The sequence below is a fragment of the Plasmodium gonderi genome (assembly GCF_002157705.1).
Source record: "Plasmodium gonderi DNA, contig: Chr14, whole genome shotgun sequence".
Lineage (NCBI taxonomy): Eukaryota > Apicomplexa > Aconoidasida > Haemosporida > Plasmodiidae > Plasmodium > Plasmodium gonderi.
Window position 1 is genome coordinate 273,939 of NW_021628939.1, and position 19,503 is coordinate 293,441.

The 19,503-nt window shown below is 27.9% G+C and overlaps 6 protein-coding genes across 6 annotated transcripts; 3 read left to right on the plus strand and 3 right to left on the minus strand.

Annotated features, from left to right (window-relative positions):
* Positions 1-682: 682 nt before the first annotated feature.
* Positions 683-2,481, minus strand: PGO_140440 (CorA-like Mg2+ transporter protein; the record flags this gene model as incomplete). Its single annotated transcript, XM_028690038.1, has 2 exons — positions 683-819; positions 1,176-2,481. 2 exons carry the CDS (start codon positions 2,479-2,481, stop codon positions 683-685), a joined length of 1,443 nt encoding a protein of 480 aa, XP_028545839.1.
* Positions 2,482-5,133: 2,652 nt separating this feature from the next.
* PGO_140450 (hypothetical protein, conserved) lies at positions 5,134-5,715 on the plus strand (the record flags this gene model as incomplete). The annotated part of the gene is made up of 1 exon (XM_028690039.1): positions 5,134-5,715. The coding sequence occupies one exon, from the start codon at positions 5,134-5,136 to the stop codon at positions 5,713-5,715; it is 582 nt and encodes a 193-aa protein (XP_028545840.1).
* An 874-nt stretch (positions 5,716-6,589) lies between these two features.
* Positions 6,590-8,563, minus strand: PGO_140460 (hypothetical protein, conserved; the record flags this gene model as incomplete). The annotated part of the gene is made up of 2 exons (XM_028690040.1): positions 6,590-6,796; positions 7,001-8,563. The coding sequence occupies 2 exons, from the start codon at positions 8,561-8,563 to the stop codon at positions 6,590-6,592; spliced, it is 1,770 nt and encodes a 589-aa protein (XP_028545841.1).
* A 2,006-nt stretch (positions 8,564-10,569) lies between these two features.
* On the minus strand, positions 10,570-11,199 carry PGO_140470 (heat shock protein; the record flags this gene model as incomplete). Its single annotated transcript, XM_028690041.1, has 1 exon — positions 10,570-11,199. One exon carries the CDS (start codon positions 11,197-11,199, stop codon positions 10,570-10,572), a length of 630 nt encoding a protein of 209 aa, XP_028545842.1.
* Positions 11,200-13,479: 2,280 nt separating this feature from the next.
* PGO_140480 (hypothetical protein, conserved) lies at positions 13,480-16,836 on the plus strand (the record flags this gene model as incomplete). Its single annotated transcript, XM_028690042.1, has 1 exon — positions 13,480-16,836. One exon carries the CDS (start codon positions 13,480-13,482, stop codon positions 16,834-16,836), a length of 3,357 nt encoding a protein of 1,118 aa, XP_028545843.1.
* A 724-nt stretch (positions 16,837-17,560) lies between these two features.
* On the plus strand, positions 17,561-19,371 carry PGO_140490 (cyclin 4; the record flags this gene model as incomplete). Its single annotated transcript, XM_028690043.1, has 6 exons — positions 17,561-17,782; positions 17,962-18,141; positions 18,336-18,538; positions 18,777-18,873; positions 18,990-19,074; positions 19,325-19,371. 6 exons carry the CDS (start codon positions 17,561-17,563, stop codon positions 19,369-19,371), a joined length of 834 nt encoding a protein of 277 aa, XP_028545844.1.
* Positions 19,372-19,503: the final 132 nt, after the last annotated feature.

Below are 19,503 nucleotides of genomic sequence, written 5' to 3' on the forward strand. Positions count from 1 at the left end.
ACACACATTTTACTTTAAAAATTTTTTTCCTTTTTGAGAAACTTCAAAATTTTCAAGTTATACAAAAAAAAAAAAAAAAAAGGATAAAGGAAATATACGAAAGCGTAAATATAAAAAAAAGAACCTTAGCATATTAAAGAATTTTTATTTAGAAAGTGCTAAAAAAAGAGAACGTGCAAAATACATCACAAAAAGATTTTTTTTTTTTTTTTCTCTCCATTAAAAACAAAATTATTAAAATAAAAGAATAATTTAACTTGAAAAAAGAAAAAATAAAATAAAATAAAGGTATGTGGAAAAAAAAAAAAAATTAAGCATTTTAAATTCCTTAACAAAGGAGGATTTACTTTGTGTGTAAATTTGAGTAAAACTTTTATTTCACCTACTTCGTATACACATGTACAAGGCATTCAAATTAAACTTAGCAATTTTTTATGTGTAAAACTGGGGGGAAAATCTGCATGCAGATATAAAAAGGAGTATGTATATGTACATATGTGTGTATGTGTGCATATACATATGCATACGCTTCCGTTCGCTGCTATATCCTCACACATATAAGCAAGGCCCTCAAGCACATAAAAAAAAATACATGTACACATAAGCAGACACATAAGGAAGTTAACAATTCCAGCAGCTACTTAACATTCTAAAGATAAATTTACCTATAGTTATAATTCATTTAAATTCGAATACATTTAAAAAAGTAAACAGACATTACCACAGTTATTAAACATAAAAAAATGACTAGACTCGTCACATAAACAAAGGCAAATTCGTGTTGCTCCAACTTTATTTTTAAGTTCATACCAAAAACTCCTGTAAAAAAAAAAAAAAAAAAAAAAAAAAAAGGAACAAAAAAACAATGTGTTAAATGAAATTGCTTCATTATTTTCATATATACATTATAATGTGCGCACATAGGATATCATTCCTATCATGCTCAATGGCCTCAGGAAGATACATTTTTATCATGATCTTCACAATCACTGCATCCATTATGACCATTGCTATCATTATGTATATATGTTTTTTTTTTCACAGTTACACTCTCATTTTCCAAGTTTATTAATGAACGTGTTATAAATGGCTCTAATTGCGAAAACAGGATAAGGTCACAACAAGCATGGAGGGAATAATGCCAATTAATGTGTACATGTTGAATGAAAGCTGACCTGTTATGAGAGTTCCTATGCCAAACCCCGAATTAATTAAGCTAATGACTATGTCCATTCGTATCAAATTATTTCTAGAAAGAGAAAGATCAGATACCATTTTGTTCTCTAAGTTAAGCATTAACTCATATAGATGTTTCACTTGGTCATGTATCTGATGAAGTTCTTGATCGAAATATTCTAGTAGCATCTGTAAATCCTGATTTGTTGATTCTTTATTATCTTCTTCACCACTCATTGGGTTAAAATAACTTTTGGTTAATTCCATTTTTTTCAAATCAGCATTATTTTCTGATATTTCATGAAAAGCCTTAATAAATGAATTCACTTTATTTATTAAAATATTCGTTGGTTCTTTTAAGTTATGTAAATTTGTTAAAACATCTTGATAATTAGTAACCTTTAACGTAAATTTAATGTCCGCATAATCTTTACTTAATAATTTCAGTTCTGCATTTAAATGCTCAATAGCACTAGAAAAAACGCATTCTAAGGCACAAAATTCAAAAGGCCTTTTTTCCATTATTTTAGAATCAGCCTTGTATAAATTGGTATATTTTTTAGAAACAGTACATAATTTTTTAATTAAATCATCTCGAATTAAATCTTCTTTAATAACTAAAAATACACTTGAGTGTAAAATTATACATGTTAAAGGGGGTAAGGATACTAATATAGCATTTAAACGAGCTTCTATACTTGCTATATTGTTATTTTCTGCTAATAATTGTTTACAATCTCTGTAATTTATTAAACCACTTTTCTGTTTTATATGACAACACTGTTTCACTCTTTTCAAAAATTCTGTACATAAATATTCTCGTATGAAACATTTCCCTCCAAATATTTCTATTATTACATGTCTTTTTAATTTACTTAATTGAATTAAATAATCATTTTCGTGAAGTATCCCCTCTAATTTTAAATTCGATTCTCTCTTTGTTGCGTCTAAATTTAAGTTATGGTTATAGGTGTTATTATAGTTATTGTGATTATTATTATTGTTGCATAAAGAATTTCTAATTCTAGCTTTCAATTCCGTGTTGTCATCATCCAATGAAAATCTGTCTCTATTTATAAATGTAGAACTGCTTATGGAGTTATCTTTTCTTGAAATAGTCTCTAAGTCATCCTTCTTCTTGTATCGGTTAAGTATTTTGCTTTTTAAATTGTTCTCGTATGGGTTGTTCTCGAAGCTTGTAATGTTCACAATATCATCTTCATCATTGAAATCCAATTCATCAAAATCGTAATTTGGCTTCAAACATACCCCGTTGTCCTTTAGCGCAAACGATTCATAAGACATTTTAAGGTAGTGTGTAATGAGTAAGGGAAAAAATTGAGAAATAAAAATGGGTAAAACTGGGACAAATTGGGGGGTTGTGGGGAGATAGTAAAAAAAAATAATACAAAAACTAGCACAAAAAACAAGGCGAAAGAGCAAAGGAAAATAGGAAAAGACGCTTAATACATAATCTTAAAAAACGAATATTGCTAAATGTTTTTAAGATTACAAAGAAAACATTGTACAGTTACACATATACGGTGGTACATACACACAAGTGTTCCCACACAATCTGTTTCTTTTCCACCATACAGCAGATAATGTTATTCCCGTGAATATCATCAATATTTGTATGTACACACTATTTTAATGAAAATCAAAAATTAGCCTTTATTTGTTAGATTAACTAAAAGATCTAAAGTAGCTCAAATAACTCATGTGATTATGCGAACAAAATAAAACAATATATTCAAAAGTGGGGGAAAAAAAAATTAAGCCCTTATTAGAAATGTTCTAAAGAATGATACATATATACACATTCTTGTAAATATGCATGTTTTTGTTTAGCACTCTTTATCGTCAATTTAACCTTTCTCATATTCTTAACATGTATTTGAACGTGTGTAAATCTGAAAAAGTTATATAATTACGAAAATTCGTAAACTCTGAAAAATGATTTATGAAAAAAAATCCTTCAGAATTGTTGAACGGACACAAATTGTGCAAAATGAATAATGGAGCAAAATGTGCAAAATAAACAATGGAGCAAAATGTGCAAAATAAACAATGGAACAAAATGTGCAAAATAAACAATGGAACAAAATGTGCAAAATATGCATGGTGCGCAAGTGTGTAAAAATTTTATGCAATTTTTACGTACATTCGTGTAGTGTGCATGGACTAATGAAAAGGACACTCAAATAAGTAACTGGTAAGTCGCATAAACTTGAAAATGGAAAAAAAAAAAAAAAAAAAAAAAAAAGAAAATTTTTAAATTCTTCAATATGTATGGAAAAATAATAATGCAACTGTTCTCCTAGAATTTTTGTAATAAGGTTATAATATACAAGTTTATAAACGAGCGAGTGTCTTGCAATTAGTGATGTACTGGTGTTTAATTTCTCATTTCTCCAGAGTAATCTATCTCGTATAACACAGCACATGCCTTTACCACTTGATACATATTTTTAACTTACATCACTCGCGTCTTGTTACTTAATATCTTTGCATTGGTTGCACTTCTCTAAAAATCATTTGATTTTTGCTGCTATTTATATATATGTGCAAATATCCATTCTTTTGTTACTATCCATTGGATTTTTTTATTTTCCCCCTTTTATCATTTTAAAAAATGATAATAATGTTTTTGCACAACCAGTATGAGAATGACTATAATTTGAAAAGGGGTTAAAATGTTATAAAAGAACAACGATGAGTATTCCTCAATACACAAGACATTGTATATATTTATTCTTTTTCTAAAGGTTGTAGGAATGTCCCCAAGGACATATGTGTGTTCATGATAGTTTATTCAGCTTAGTCATTCTTTTGGATTTGATGGCTCATTATTTGGTTATTCACTTGTTGTTTTTTTTTTTTTTTTTTATTTTCCTCATTTCTTCTTAATTTATTTTAAAATATTTCCAATTTTTCACTTAACAATCCGCACTGTTACATTGAAGGAACTTCCACAAAATTGTATTCATTTATGTAGCATAATTTTTATGCGCGAATAAAAATAAAGTGACACGAATGTCGCAAAAAGAAAAAAAAAAAAAAAAAAAAGAATAAGAGTAACGTCCAAATTGCCATGGAAAGGGGTAAAAATTGTTGTGGAAACTGTTTCAATTTTTTATTTTGGTGCCTCATTTAATCCTTTAAATGCATTTTCGTTTTTCTCTCAGCCAATAACTTCATCCCATGTGTGAAATATATAATCAGTGAACCAAGCACGAATAAGTGAACAGGCACATAAGTACATATATATATGTACGAAAAAGTACACAAATAGAAAAAAAAAAAAAAAAAAAAAAAAAAAAAAATTTTTACTCGTAAAAAAAAAAATTTTTACTTAAAAAAAAAAAAAAAAAAATTTATTAAAAAACATCAAAAAAAAAAAAAAAAAAAATAAAAAAAATACAAAAAAAAAAAAAAAAAAAAAAAAAAAAAAAAAAAAACTTTTTACTCGTCAAACAAAACATTTTTACTTCAATATAATAAACAGAAAATTTATTACACAACATCAAAGAAAAAAAAAAAAAAATTAAAAAAATAAACGTTTTCCAATTCATATGCATGTTTCCAAAATTAACAAAATAAATAGACATTTTTTTAAAACAGGAGGACGCTTGCCTCCCTCATTGCATCATAAATAACGATTGTGACATTTAATAAAAAGGGTCCTCTGTACGACTCATGTGGGAGTTTAATTAAAGGGAGTCATTTCCCCAAATGTTACTGTCAATATTTTAGTGAGTATTATCTCCCAGCGCATCCTTCGTATGTGTATATAAACACATTTATTCATTCACGAAATAATGCAATCAAGCATGCGGGAATGTATTAATACAAATAAATAAATAAATAAATATATATACAACCAGCATATATTCAACAATCATGCGCACCCATACGTATACGTGCTCAATGTAACGACAAAATCGCACAAGCAAAATGAGCAAATATAAAAGTTCCCTATTAATCACACTGATAAGTAGCACACTTGGGTGGAACTTGAACAGATTATATCGGAAAAACGAATTGAGCTTGTATGGGGTTAGAAATGACCATGATATAATCGTAGTTAGACAAGTAAACATTTCTGATAAAAAGGACACGAAAAATTATGTTCCTAGTAAAAATAACAACACCTCTAATACAAAAGACATCCAAGAATCATCCATTTTAAATGAAAACGAGTTACTAAATGTAGTGCAACATTTTAATGACATTAATAAAAAACACAAAGGATTTTGCGAAACTAATATTTTTAAAAACTCGACATTTTCAAACATAAATAATGAACATAATAATGATGAAAGTTTTAACACATACTTGATAATAGACAAATGGAAAACAAAAAATGAATTTGAAAAGTCCAGAAAGGAATTCGAAATATTGTTTGCACAGAAAAATAATATATATAATAAAAAAATAGAGGATCTTTATTTCAAATATGAAATGTACAATAACAACTATGAAACTTCCTCAGCACAAAATATTTTCCAAAAATTGTATTATTTTATTTTTGATTAAATTTGTACATTCACTTTTATGAAGCACATTTTTTTTTCGGACATATTTACGTATGAACTGTATGTTGACCATTTGGTAATTTTAGAACATAGTGCATGTTACCTTTGCTTTGTGATTAGTAAAATTTCACCCCCTGTTTTGAGGGTAATTTTTAAGCCTACATCATTGCTTCCAACTTTTTATGTCTATATCATTTCTTCCAACTTTTTATGCCTACATCTTTGCTCCCACCCCTTTTTTTTCGTCTGCTTCTAATTCGCATTGGCATTTAACTCATATACACCCATTTGCAATTTACAAATTTTCCTCATTGAAACTCCTTTTAGTATCCTTTTTTTTACGCCTGCATGACACCATCAATACTTTTTTAGAACTTTTTATTTTTAAAACGAGGTCATTATATACAGCTATAATTGTGAATATAGACTAAAAAACAGAAAGCAAATGAAACATAAAAATGGTTTGTAATAAACATAATGTTTTTTAATACAGGAAGTGGATGAGCAAAAAGAAAAAAAATATTGCAACGGATATTCAAAAAGATGTGCAATCTATTCAAAATACACACACAAAAAAAAAAAAGAAAAAAAGTTTTTTTCTTATTCTTTAAAAAAGGAACATATGAGATGATTAAAAAGGATATATAACATTAAAAAAGTGGGACAATATATATACATACATATATATCATATGGACTAAAATATAATAAATGCAAAAGAAAATTTGTAAGAGTCTAGGAATATAAAAGGAAAATCACTTTAAAAAAAAAAAAAAAAAAAACATCTTTGTGAACTTATTATTTATCATGTGAATATATTTTTTTTTTTTTTTTTTTTTTTTTTTTGTTGTTGTTATTTTATTTTTTTACTCTATTTCACGATTCAACAAAATATTTTGCAATAGCATCTTCAGATATAAAAGAAGTATAAGTTGAACTATCATCCTTATCATCTATTTTAAATCTCAAAAGGGCAGACGGGATCAAGTTGTAATCAAAAAGCCTTTTTTGCGGGTCAAATTTTCGTATTCCTGGAGTTTCATAAATGAACCATCTCCTGGGAGCAACTGATTGGTTAAGGAACTAAAATGCACAGTAAAACAAAAATAACATGTGAAAAAGATTCCATAATATGGGAAAAGTCGTAAAAAGTGTAACATCATAAAATGATATAAATCCGATTAGCGATACAGCATAGAAAGACAAATACAATGATACGCATATTCACAAAACAATCAAATTTTTTTTTTTTTTTTCTGAATTAATGCAGAGTCTTATGTAAAGTACCTTTTTTACATTTTCATTCACTTCGCTTATTATAGTCCCAGCTGAAAAAGACATTTCAAGAACATACATATCAGGGAACAATATTTTTAAAACTGATTTTGAATAAACCTTTCTAGTGGATATTTTCTCTAATTCTAGCTTGGTCTTCGATTTGAATGTTTGTTCTTTATACAAATTTTTAATATTCGGTATAAGATGTGCTAAGTCTTGTGCATGTTCATCCCTGTCCGAGTCCGATGAACTATAGCTTCTACATATAGAAGCATCCATTCCATTATTTGTTTTCCCAGGGGATTCTGCAACTGCGTTCGGCCGAAATAGATATATTTTAGGATTCAAATCAACTAACTGGTTCATACATTTTTCTACTTGCTCCTTTTTTTCTTGTAACAATTTGTCTATTTGTTCATCACATTTTAATTTCCCTTTTTTTAACGTGTCCACACAGACTATACTAGATTTAAAGGGATCAAAAGAGGTTTGGGGAGAGGTATCAATTTTTATAAAGTCTTTGGAAATGCTTTGCAAAGTCTCATATATGCATAATAATAATAAAGTGTCCACTTTTTCCATTACGTAAAATATGTATATTTCAACAAAACCTATGGCAAGTAAAAAATGTTTTGCTTCCTTATATTTCAATATTTTATTTTTCATAATATCATTAGTTGATTTCAAAATTCTTGTATTTATGATATTTGGGTTTATTAAAATATTTTTTACAATTTTACATAGAATAGGAATTATATTTTTTAACTCATCTATCTCAATTTTTTTTAATTTTTCAGTTTCATTAATGCATTTAATTGTATTCATTTTTTCCTCCGAATAACTAAGATAATTATAATTTTCATCATCATAGGATAAATAAAAAATCTCTTCTTTTGGAATTTCTTGAACATTGTTTTCAATCATTTCTTCTAATTTCTCTTTATTATATTTTATAAATGAATTTTTTACTCTTTCCACATTTTCTAATGCTTTCATATTAGCACCTTTCCTTTTTTCTACACATTTATCATGTCGCATGTCTGAAGAATTATTTTTCTCACTTGAATTGGTGTACATAGAGCTGCTAATTTCATTATTGTTTTGGTCATTCCTTTCGCTATTTTCTCTATTTAAACGTCGGTTACTCCCCATTTCGTCCTTTATGCCTTTCTTCAATCTTTTATGCAAATTATTTAAATTGTTCAGATTATTTAAATTGTTGAGATTATTTAAATTTGACGCTTCGGCGTCGGATACTCCTAACCCCGTTGGAGACTTCTTCTCACTTGATATATTTTTGTTTCCATGATTTGGCATGGTTTTGTCACAATTTTCTACACTTTTATCCCATTCTTTGCTAATTCTTAATTCTCTTTTAATTTCATCAACTAATCGCATGGGTATTTTTAACTTATTCCATTCATCATCACCCAAGTTCTTCAAAATTTCCAAGGAGTCAAGCCAGTTGTCTTCTACAATTATTTTAATAAATGGCTTTATATCTTCGGCACTTTTGTTAATTTTCTGCCCCACACATAACAAAAATTTTACAACTTCATTCTCTGGGTCCATTATTTTATGCTCAGGCTGTTCTATGTAATAGCAATTCAGTAACTTGGGGACTTTTTAGATCTACAAAATTCCCAATTTGTCTTCCTAATTTTTAGGTTAACAAGAAATGCATATAAACTAACCCTATAATACATAGAATGCACATATGAACGAACTTCTTTATTCTCTTGCAGCTGAAAAAATGGTAAATTTTTTTGCAAACATTAAAAAAAATCCCCTCTTTTCTAGCGATTATATAGAGAAATATTATTTACTACTACTATTTTTTTTTTTTTTTTTTTTTCTTTGCATTGATGTTTCTGATTTACGCGTTCAATAGACTTAAGCAGCGATCATTTTGCACCTTTTTTTGTCTAATTAAATTTTTATTTTTATTTTTCGAGTTCAGCAAGAGAAATAAAGCATCACTTAATTAAGCGCTTATATATATGCGTACATGTTGGGACACAATATTTGATATACATATATATATATATTGCATGTCCATGTATGCGCATATAAGTTGTCGTTATCGTAGAGTTTATCAACATCAATCTGGCATCTACTTCATGTTGCATGTGATGATTTCGATATTTCGATGGAAGAACATTATACCTAATTTCTTGAATAAGGCTTCTTTTATTATAATTCTAATGGTCACATAAAAATGCAACCCACGCCGTTAGTGCAATTAACTACTATAAATTTTGTGAAATTGCTTCTATTTTTTTTTTTTTTTTTTTTGTTCATTTTGCACTTTCCATTTTAATTTTTAAAAAAATATACATGATCTGTTTCTGCCAATTCAGTAGGAATTTCCAAAAAATGTACTTTTTCAAATTTTACCCTTTCTCCGTCTCCCCTTAAATCAATTTTGCACTTTGCGTTTTTAATTTATTTTTATGTCGCTAAAGCATGTGTTCCTTTATTGTGTATTAGTACATATATCAAGTTATGATATCACAAACTCTGAATGGGATTTTATTTCACGACAATATACGCTTTGCCAATCTCATCATTTTTTGAAAACTGTAGCTATAAGTTATTTAACCAAAAAAAAAAAGAAAAAAAGAAAAAGAAAAAGGAAAATGACAAATCGAAAAAGCGGCTTGACAAATAAAATTCTTTTAACCTTCTCTCACACACAGAAGGGAAATTGTTATATTAATTCCAAAAAATAAATTTAAAAAAAAAAAAAATGAACAATTTTTTATAACATAAAATAGTATGCCTGTAATATTTTGAAAACAGAGAGTGTGTTTTTCTTTTAGAGAATATTCGCTTAAACATAAAGCTCCGCGTTTCTTCTCAAATATCGACTCTCTTTTTACGCATGTTTTCCATGCACACATGTAACTTTTTTGCGTGTTCCACTTTCTAGTCCTGCAAAGTTTTTCTGGGAAAATAAACAACTGTTTTCCGGTCCTCTCCGCAGAACATCTTTTTTCATTTTTTTTTTTTTTTTTTTTTCCCAAGGAGACTTTTCGACTCCTCTTGGCACATTTTAATGCTCCTTTCACTTATCACATTTTAATGTACATATAAAGTTCACAAATTGTTCCAAGTAAACCCACACATATTTTTTCTTAAATTTTCGCATTCCTTAAAATATTTAATGTGTATTCAACAGCATGTAGAAAAGCTTAATTTGGTAAAAAAATTAAAAGGGTACGAATGATAAGTACATCATATATTTGATCACCCCTAAAACGTTTATACAAATTGGTGTAAAAATAAATATACAATTCTCCATAAAATGCTTCTTAATCATGTGTGGGAATGAACTAATATAATAAAAAAATATATATATGTCATTAGAGAAGGATATGTCGTTATGGGTTGCATAAAAGAAAAAAAAAAAAAGAACATTATTCAGAAAAAAGAAACTATAATGTTTAAAATAAAGCAAAAAAAAGAAAGAAGAAAAAAAAATTATCTAACGTACACTATAGTACAATTAAAGTGTAAAAACAGAATCAAGCAGAATCCAAAATAGTAACAACCGTCTTCTCAGGTAGAAGAAAAAATTACTGAATTTCGATTTTCTTTTTTTTTTCTGGAAGAATGTCTTTCTTAGGAATATCAATTTTTAAAACTCCATCCTTAAAGGTAGCTTTAATATTGTCCTCGCATACATTTTCAGGTAAGGCAAAAGATCTATAAAACGATGATTCAGATCTTTCTTTAACGTAATACCTATGTTTTTCATCCTTCGTTTCTTCTGTTTTCTTACAACCACCGCTAATTTCCAAATGTCCGTTATATAAATTTATTTGTACATTTTCTTTATTTAAACCAGGTACGTCCATTTTAATCTCAATTTCTTTATCCTTATCTATAACATCCATTGGGGGTACGTTTCTGAATCCTTCCATAAAAAGTGATTTAGGCTTGGAAAAAAGTACATCACTGTTTCCACTATTTCTTAAATCATAATCTAAAAGGGATCTTCTACTAGGAAAATATTTTGAAAAATCATCATGTAAATAATGAGTTCTCAAAGAATTCATCATTCTACTCATGTCCTGATGGTATCTGTCAATTCTGCTCATTTGCTCATTCATGCATTCAAAAAAATTGTCAAATAATCCTCCTTTTTCCAGTGTCCCATCTTCATCCTTATTCGAGTCCGATTTAGTTATTTTGTTCATTACCATTTTGGGGAAACAAAAGAAATAGTGGTATCAAGAGTAGGAGTAATTTTTTTTTTTTTTTTTTTTTTTTTTTTCTCCTGCTTTTGAGTTTCCAGTGGGTTATTTAACAATTCCTCTACTTGTAGGAAGGAAATCACAAGAAGAAAGTATTTGTGTATCCAACAAGTTCGTACGTATAAGGTAAGAATATGTACAAACTTTTTCAAGTTTTATTAAAAGTGAGAGTTTTCAAAAAAATTCAATGAAACTTTTGAAAAAAAACAAAATATAATATAAAACAAATAGAAAATAAAAAAAAAAAAAAAGGAAATGCTTTTTGGAGATAAGTCATAATTTTGAAATTTAAAAAAATAAAATACATATATATATGCAAGTATACAAATACATATATATATGTACATATATAAATTTTGACAAGTGTACTTATCTCGGTTAAACAAGCTTTTAAATTTTTTGCTGAAATTATGAAGCTGCGCAGTTGTGGCCCATTTTTTTTTTTTTTTTTTTTTTTTTTTTTTTTCCTTTTACCATGCATAGGACATAAAATGAAAAAAAATAAAAAAAAAATTGTGGAACGGAAAAATAGCCAACTTCATTACATGGTCATTCAAACATGCATGCAATATGGCATTTCTCTGCGTGCATGTTCTATGCAAATGTCTTGCTTCCAATTTTTCGCACGGTTATAGACGTGTATTACACCTAAATTTCAACCTACTTTTCTGTGTGACTTAAAGGAAGGAGTTTTTTTTTCTCTCTATATATAAGTGCACGCCTGCCTATATATATTTTTTGGTGCTTGTTTTTCCCCACCGTTGCTTAAAGGCGCAGGCCATGCTAATCTTCTGCATTACTTTTTTATTATTTTTTTTTACCTCACATTTTGTGGTCATTAAATTTTCCCTTCTACGTTTTCAAAATTAAAAACATCCATAATCATATGGACACGTGAAAAACTTGTGGATGCATTAATAATTGAAATAATTTCAAGAAAACCCCATATATGGGGTAAAGGCATATTTTTTAAATATTAGTGTAGTTTAAAAAAAAGTTAAAAAAAAAAAAAAAAAAAAAGCAAAATCATTGTTAAAGTGGATTTCCTCATTTTAAATGCATCATGTCTTCAGACTATAACTTGTTATTTTATTCTTCGCACGCGAATGACAAGTGCATAAAAAAAAAAAAAAAAAAAAAAAAAGGTTGTTTCTTTTGACCCAATCGTGCAAAACAAAATTCTCGACAACATAAGTGTCTACTTCTGCTTGCTAACATGGAATGATACGTTCTTGGTTTTTTTTTTTTTTTTTTTTTAAGGTTCCTTAAAAGGGTTAAGAAAAAAATAAAAATGTAAAAATGGTTAAATGTTCGCAGCAAAATGAAAGTATCAGGGAAAAAAAAAAAAAAACACGAAAAGCAAAGGGGAAACGCATATTTTTAATTGGAATTAAACTAGTGTATGAAATATGCAGATATATACGTCCAACATTGTAAAGAAATGTAGATATACTATCTTTTTTTTTAAAGCTTCATAGAGAGTGGGAAAACATCTCCATGGTATTCTTTTTTTCGCACCAATTTTTTCCTTCAAAAAAAATTAATGTCCAACAAATTTACGCACATAGAGAGAAAAAATAAAACACACACACTTAAGCTTAAGAAGCATTATCAGAAAATAGAAAAATTTAAAACATTTAAATGGATGTAAATTCTTGTCAAAGTGTATACTGTTATATAACCTCTTTTTTTTTTTTTTTTTTTTTTTTTTTTTTTCTTGTGCCATCAATTGATAATTTTCTTTATGTAGGAACCGTTTCAACTCTGCAGTTTAAGAGTGTTCCTTTTATTCAAAAATTTATAAATCATCATAGAAAAAATGAGCTAACTGTAAAGTTGGGCAACAAGATGAAATCACTGTATCAAATGCATCACAATTTATGAAAAGGAATGAAGTGTTTTTTTTCTAGGGCCATTTTTTGTGCTTTCCCAATTTGGTATTTTTTTGTGAAGAAAAAATAAAATAGGCATATATAATTAGTTATGTGTAATACCCTCCAACCCATATAGGATATTACCATATTTTAACATAATATCACAACTCTCATAATACATTTTAAAAAAGAAAGATGTTTCTCTCATAAAAGAAACAAAACAAGTGCAATTACCAATAATGTAATATGTACAATTTGTCCACGAGTGAGACGATGATGCTGCAGTTATATACACTTATGCGATACGATCAAATTGCAGTTTCACTACTATCGCTATCCAAACTCTCGTAGTAACATGAATAACATACTCGAATCATGGCTAAAATGGGCATTTCTTCTAATAAGCATACTTCCAATTAAGAGTACAAAAATACTACATAATAAGAGAAAAAAAAATTTGTTCCCATCATTCACACAAAATGGTTGGTCGAGGAGAGAAAGAGACAATAATCTTTCTTCCCACAAGTTGATTCAAAGTTGTAAATCTGTCTTTCACCCGTTCAAAAAGAAAAACAGTTCATTGAAATTATCTAAACAGGATAAAATAAGCAAAGAAAATATCTCTCTAAATTACCTAAACAAATTAATGGAAAACATATTACATAAAAAATATGAATATAAAAATAATTTGATAACCCCCATCTTTACAATTTACAACTTAACTAACTATTTTAAGCATAAGTCATTATCACTAGAAAATATAGAATTCACTGAACAAAATAGGAATGACTATACGTATGAAAAAAATAGAATTCACGATTTTATCGTGGAACATAATCTACACGCTAGTAAAAATGGACAACAATTTGAAAAATCTGATACCAATGTTCAATCGAATAAACAACAATGCAATGGAAGCATCAAAAAAAAAAACGCCTACTGTTGTGATGACAACATGAACGATTCTCATTTTGAAGACAAAATCCTCTGCATAACTGCAAAAAAGAAAATTCAAAAATCAGACATCATATGCAACATACCTAGTTCATACATAATTAATTTTAACCACATCGTGAAACAAATTCAAAAATATGTTGACTTCTTCTCCAACACGTATAATGTTAATTACTTGAAATATATATTTAAAAATAACATGGAAGAAGAGATAAAAAAAATAGATTCTTTTACAATATTAATGTATGATATTTATAAAAGGCATGTTCATTTTTTAGTCTTTATGAAATCACCACATATCTATTTAAAATATTGGGATGTTAAATTAACATTAATAATAGCTTATATATATTTCATTTCGAAATACATCAATGTTTTACTTTATGCTTATAATTTTAATAACACTTGTTTTGTTCTTTTGAATAATTATTTTATGAAACAAGGGAAAATATATCACACAAGCAGTGAAAATGTGTCTCAAAAGAAAGAACAAAATATTTACTGCATAAACAAAAACCCAGTGTGTAACATCGATGAAGAGGAAAATGTTCTCAAAGTTGCGTATACGCATATAAGGCAAATACATTCTATGCTAAACGAAAAAACAAATGATACACTTAAAGAGAAGACCAATTTTTTCTTCTATAAAAATTATGAACATTATGTCTATTATATTACTAACAAAATAAAATTATCCCATTTACCTCTACATTTCTCAGACTCCTCATTTTTTCTTTTTAATAATATTAGTATGAAAAATATCATATATTTTAGAAGACAAATGCTTCACGAAATAATAAATTTTTATAAAAGTGAGGATAATGAAAACTCTAATTTTTTATTTATTGACAAAAATGTTATACACAGAATTTTATTTACTAATAATGAGTACTATGGTCCGATTGAGAAACTCTTAATCGATAACAAAAATTCATTTGGAGAGGGGAAACCTCAATGTTCTCCCCATATTTTGGATATCCATATGGGAGATGTTAACAGGTTGTACCATTATATTTTGCTCTCGAGCGAAAAAAAATCTAATGAGAATCAAAATGGGGTATGTTTCCATGAGAGTGGTAGTGAAATAAACAAATCGTATGGTAGTAAAAATGGGGGAAATACATTTAGTTCACTCATTGAAATTCTTGATTATACCATCAGATCTATCGCTTATAATGAATCCTTATTCGAATCATTTGATGAGTTCTTTAATTACAACTTTTTGATGCATATATATTCGTACGTTTCTTCGCACGTTATAAAGCTGAAAAGTGATATAACAGTAAATAAGGAACAAATGGACAAGGAGAGAAGAAAAGGGGAAAATAGTCCCCAAAATGGCACACAAAATAGTCCCCAAAATGGCACACAAAATAGTCCCCAAAATGGCACACAAAATAGTCCCCAAAATGGCACACAAAATGGTCCCAAAAATGATGACTGTGAACTAAAGGATAATATCCTAAGCAGCAACATAAAAATGGAAAACATCGAAAAAGTCGTTGAGGAATTTAGCGTAAAGGAATGCACGAAGCATGATTTTAACGAATATGAAAAAAACGAAAAAGATGAAAATACATATATGTGCCTAATACCCATAATAGACATCTGTAACCACAGCAATTTTTCTGTGAATTCTATTATCAAAAAGGAAATGAGAAAATATGCAGAAGATAAGATTTTCTTCGAAAATAACCTCAAAAGTTTTTTCCATTCTGAGAAAAGGCACATTAAGAAAAATGAAGTGAACGATATTTCTAAAGATAATCTACCTGAATATATGTCAAAAAAAACTTCTTATCAGAAAGAAGAACAAATGAATAATAATGTAAAAGATGCAGAACTGATTGAAAACTTAGATAATGTACAGTTAATAAGCTCAAAAGACATAGAAAAAGATGAAGAAATTACAATAAGTTATGGAAATCTAAGTAATGATCTCCTACTGTTAGAATACGGATTTGTTGATAAAAAAGGTACAAAGGTTTATTTCTATTTTGATATAAAAATAGTAAGAGAAATAATTATACAAATACTAGGATTTGATAAATTACCCCTAATAATGTTAGAAAGCTTACCACAGGTTAAGGTAAATTTATTTAAAATTCTTAACGTTGTACCAAATAGTGATAATGTGTATGAACGATTTGCTCTTAATATGGAAAGTGCAAAAATTACGAGAAAAAAAAAAGAAATATTAAATGATTATCTGAGAAAAAATAAATATTTTAACGAATATAATATATTTACTATGAAAGATCGTATTAACAAATTCTACATTGAAGAAAAGCTTCAACACCATCATAGGAAAAATTACTTCTACATAGGTTCAGAATCTATTGTAGACCCAGTCCTATTAGCTACAATACGCATAATCATATACGACGATTTAAACGAACTCACCAAAATAAAGGTAACAGATTTATTAAAGTGGGAATATTACATATCACCCATATCCGAAGCAGTTGTACTACAAGTTTTAATTAAATTAATCGATGAAATTATTTATGAACAATTTTATCATATGGATTACGAAGAAATATTAAAACAGGGTAAAGTCCAATATTCTGATTTGAAATTTTTACAAAATAAATTTCTTCAAAAAAATTTATTTGACTCTGAAAAATTCATAAACATATATCGCAGCAACAACTTTAAAATAGTTATATATAATGTTATGAGGCTCAAGGAGCTACAAAGTGCAAAGCAGAAACTTACAGAAAAGCTGAAACATATGAAAACACTTATTAGGGATTAAGTGTAAGTATTAAGTGGGAGAAAAAAATAAAATATAAAATAAAAATAATTGACACAAAATAATTGACACAAAATAATTGACACAAAATAATTGACACAAAATAATTGACACAAAATAATTGACACAAAATAATTGACACAAAATAATTGACATAAAATAATTGACACAAAATAATTGACACAAAATAATTGACATAAAATAATTGACACAAAATAATTGACATAAAATAATTGACACAAAATAATTGACGCAAAATATATATAAAAAATTTGACCAGCATGGCATTAAAAACTCAAAAGGCGTCTATCTATTTTCAGCATGTGTAAGCAATGCCCACTGCTCTCCACATACAATTAGGACATAGAACATAAATGTATATTTTTCAGGAGGCACAAATTTTTAAAAACAGTTAAATTGTAGCATGCAAGTGTACCATTAGAACAATGTGTTCAATGCCGCTGACTTTCGCTTAAAATAATTACCCTTTTTGACAATTTTTTTTTTTTTCTTTCCCATCTAATTTATTTTGTTTTTTCTCATTCCGCATCAATGAGGAAAAGCTGTGCTACCTTGACAATTGTTAATTTTATGCAAGTATTCACATTTTCACGCTTCTGTTTGTTTTATTAGTTTTGCTTCCGCGTTTTTTAGATTTATCCCATTTTTTCATTTTTTTTCATTTTTTTTTTTTTTTTTTTTTTGTGCCCATTCAACCCATCGAAACATGATAAATGACATAATTTTAATTGATAGAAATAAGGTAAAAACCCCAAGTGAAGAGAAAAATGTAGAAAAAAATGACGAAATGAAATTGAGAATATACAGCTGCCAGTTGATACAAGAGGCTGGAATAATTTTAAAGCGCAAAGCTGTGACAATAGCGACTGCCCAGGTTTTGTTTCATCGTTTTTATTTTAAAAAGTCCCTAACTGATTTTGATGCAAAGGTAAAATTTATCTCAAAATGAGCCCCTATAATACATTTCTACAAAGTAATAATATCATTTTTGTGCATATATATATGAAGCAACAACAGCAAAAAAAAAGAAAAAAAAAAAAAAAACTACTTTGTCCATAGTTTCTTTTTCAAATGTGTACACGAAAACGAACCACTGTTCTTTTTCAGATTATCGCTCCTTCATCGCTATACTTGGCTTGTAAGTTAGAAGAAGACTTTTGTCGTGTGTACAAAATAATCAGCGCATTTTATTTTCTATACAAGTACGAAGATTTAAAAAGTAAGCACTACTATTTTGATGTAAAAAATATCAAGTTAGAACATTTTAGAATAGACACAGAATCGCAGGTAATATTAGGGCTTTTGGACACGTTAATTTATGTGTAAAGTGTGACAAGTATAAGTTCAATATATGTATATTTCTTCATGAGTGCAACACAGTTGTGTGCTTTTTTTTTTTTTTTTTTTTTTTTTTTTTTAACAAGGAAAATATGTATCTACAAATTTAATTACATGTCTTCCTTTTTTGTTCCCATTCTTAGGAATATAAAAACATGAAAGTTGAAATTTTCACTTACGAGCTTTTGATATTAAAAGAAATAGGATTTTTAGTTCATAAAATAAATCAACATCCACATTTATTTCTCCTGCCGTATATACATTCTCTTTTTAATAATTTAAACAAATTTGATGAGGACTTGACAAAAAAGGTAGCGCAAATTTCGTGGGGATTTTTAAATGATAGGTTAAAAATTTTTTTTTTTTTTTTTTTTTTTTTTTTTTTTTTTTGCCTATGTGTTTATCTACTCGCACCCTAAATTACGACACATTATTTGTTTTCTGCTTAATATCGTCCCTTGCAGCATGTTCAAGTTTTCTCCTGTCTTGTACATCTCTCTACTTATTTGTTCTTTATTTTATTATATTTTACATTATCGCATTTTGACACAATCAAAATCATTTTCTAATTGCACCTCCTGCAGCATGCGAACAACCTTATGTTGCGAATATCAACCACGCTGCATTGCAGTTGCAAGTATTTTTCTGGCTGCGAACAAATTGAACATCCCACTAATTCGGGTACACCTCAAGAAATTATATACTTCAATAGCATACGTACATGTGTGTGTTATGCATAGCTTAACAAGCTTTATAATTTACATACTACTTTTTTTGCGCATTACAAATTTCATCAGAGTACCAATTGGTTCAAGTTATTTGACGTTGAATATGAAGACATAAAAAGAATATGCATCCAAATTTTGAACTTATACAAAATAGGTACCACCCCACATATATATAAATAAACTTAGTAACAAAAATGTAATGAGCGCATACAAACAAACTCTCTAAGTTTAATGATTAAGACTTAAAACACTCGGGTTTAGCCATAAGAGATATCCACTAGCTCGAAGCTATTACCCGTGTGTATTAATTTTTTTATAAAAACTCTTTGTTCTCCATTCTTCGTATTGTATATATATACATATATATATAAGCACTTTTCATCTCTACATGACATTTTTCATAGGACGCTGTCATTATATAGACGTTTTTAAAAATAAAAAATCGTCTTAACATATTTGGATTAAAATGTAAAACTAGGAAATTTTTTTGAAATTTCAGCAGGGAAGCATCATGAGTATATATGTATGAACACTTCCGTTCATGTTTTTTTTTTTTTTTTGTTCACTCACATTTTCTTCGAAT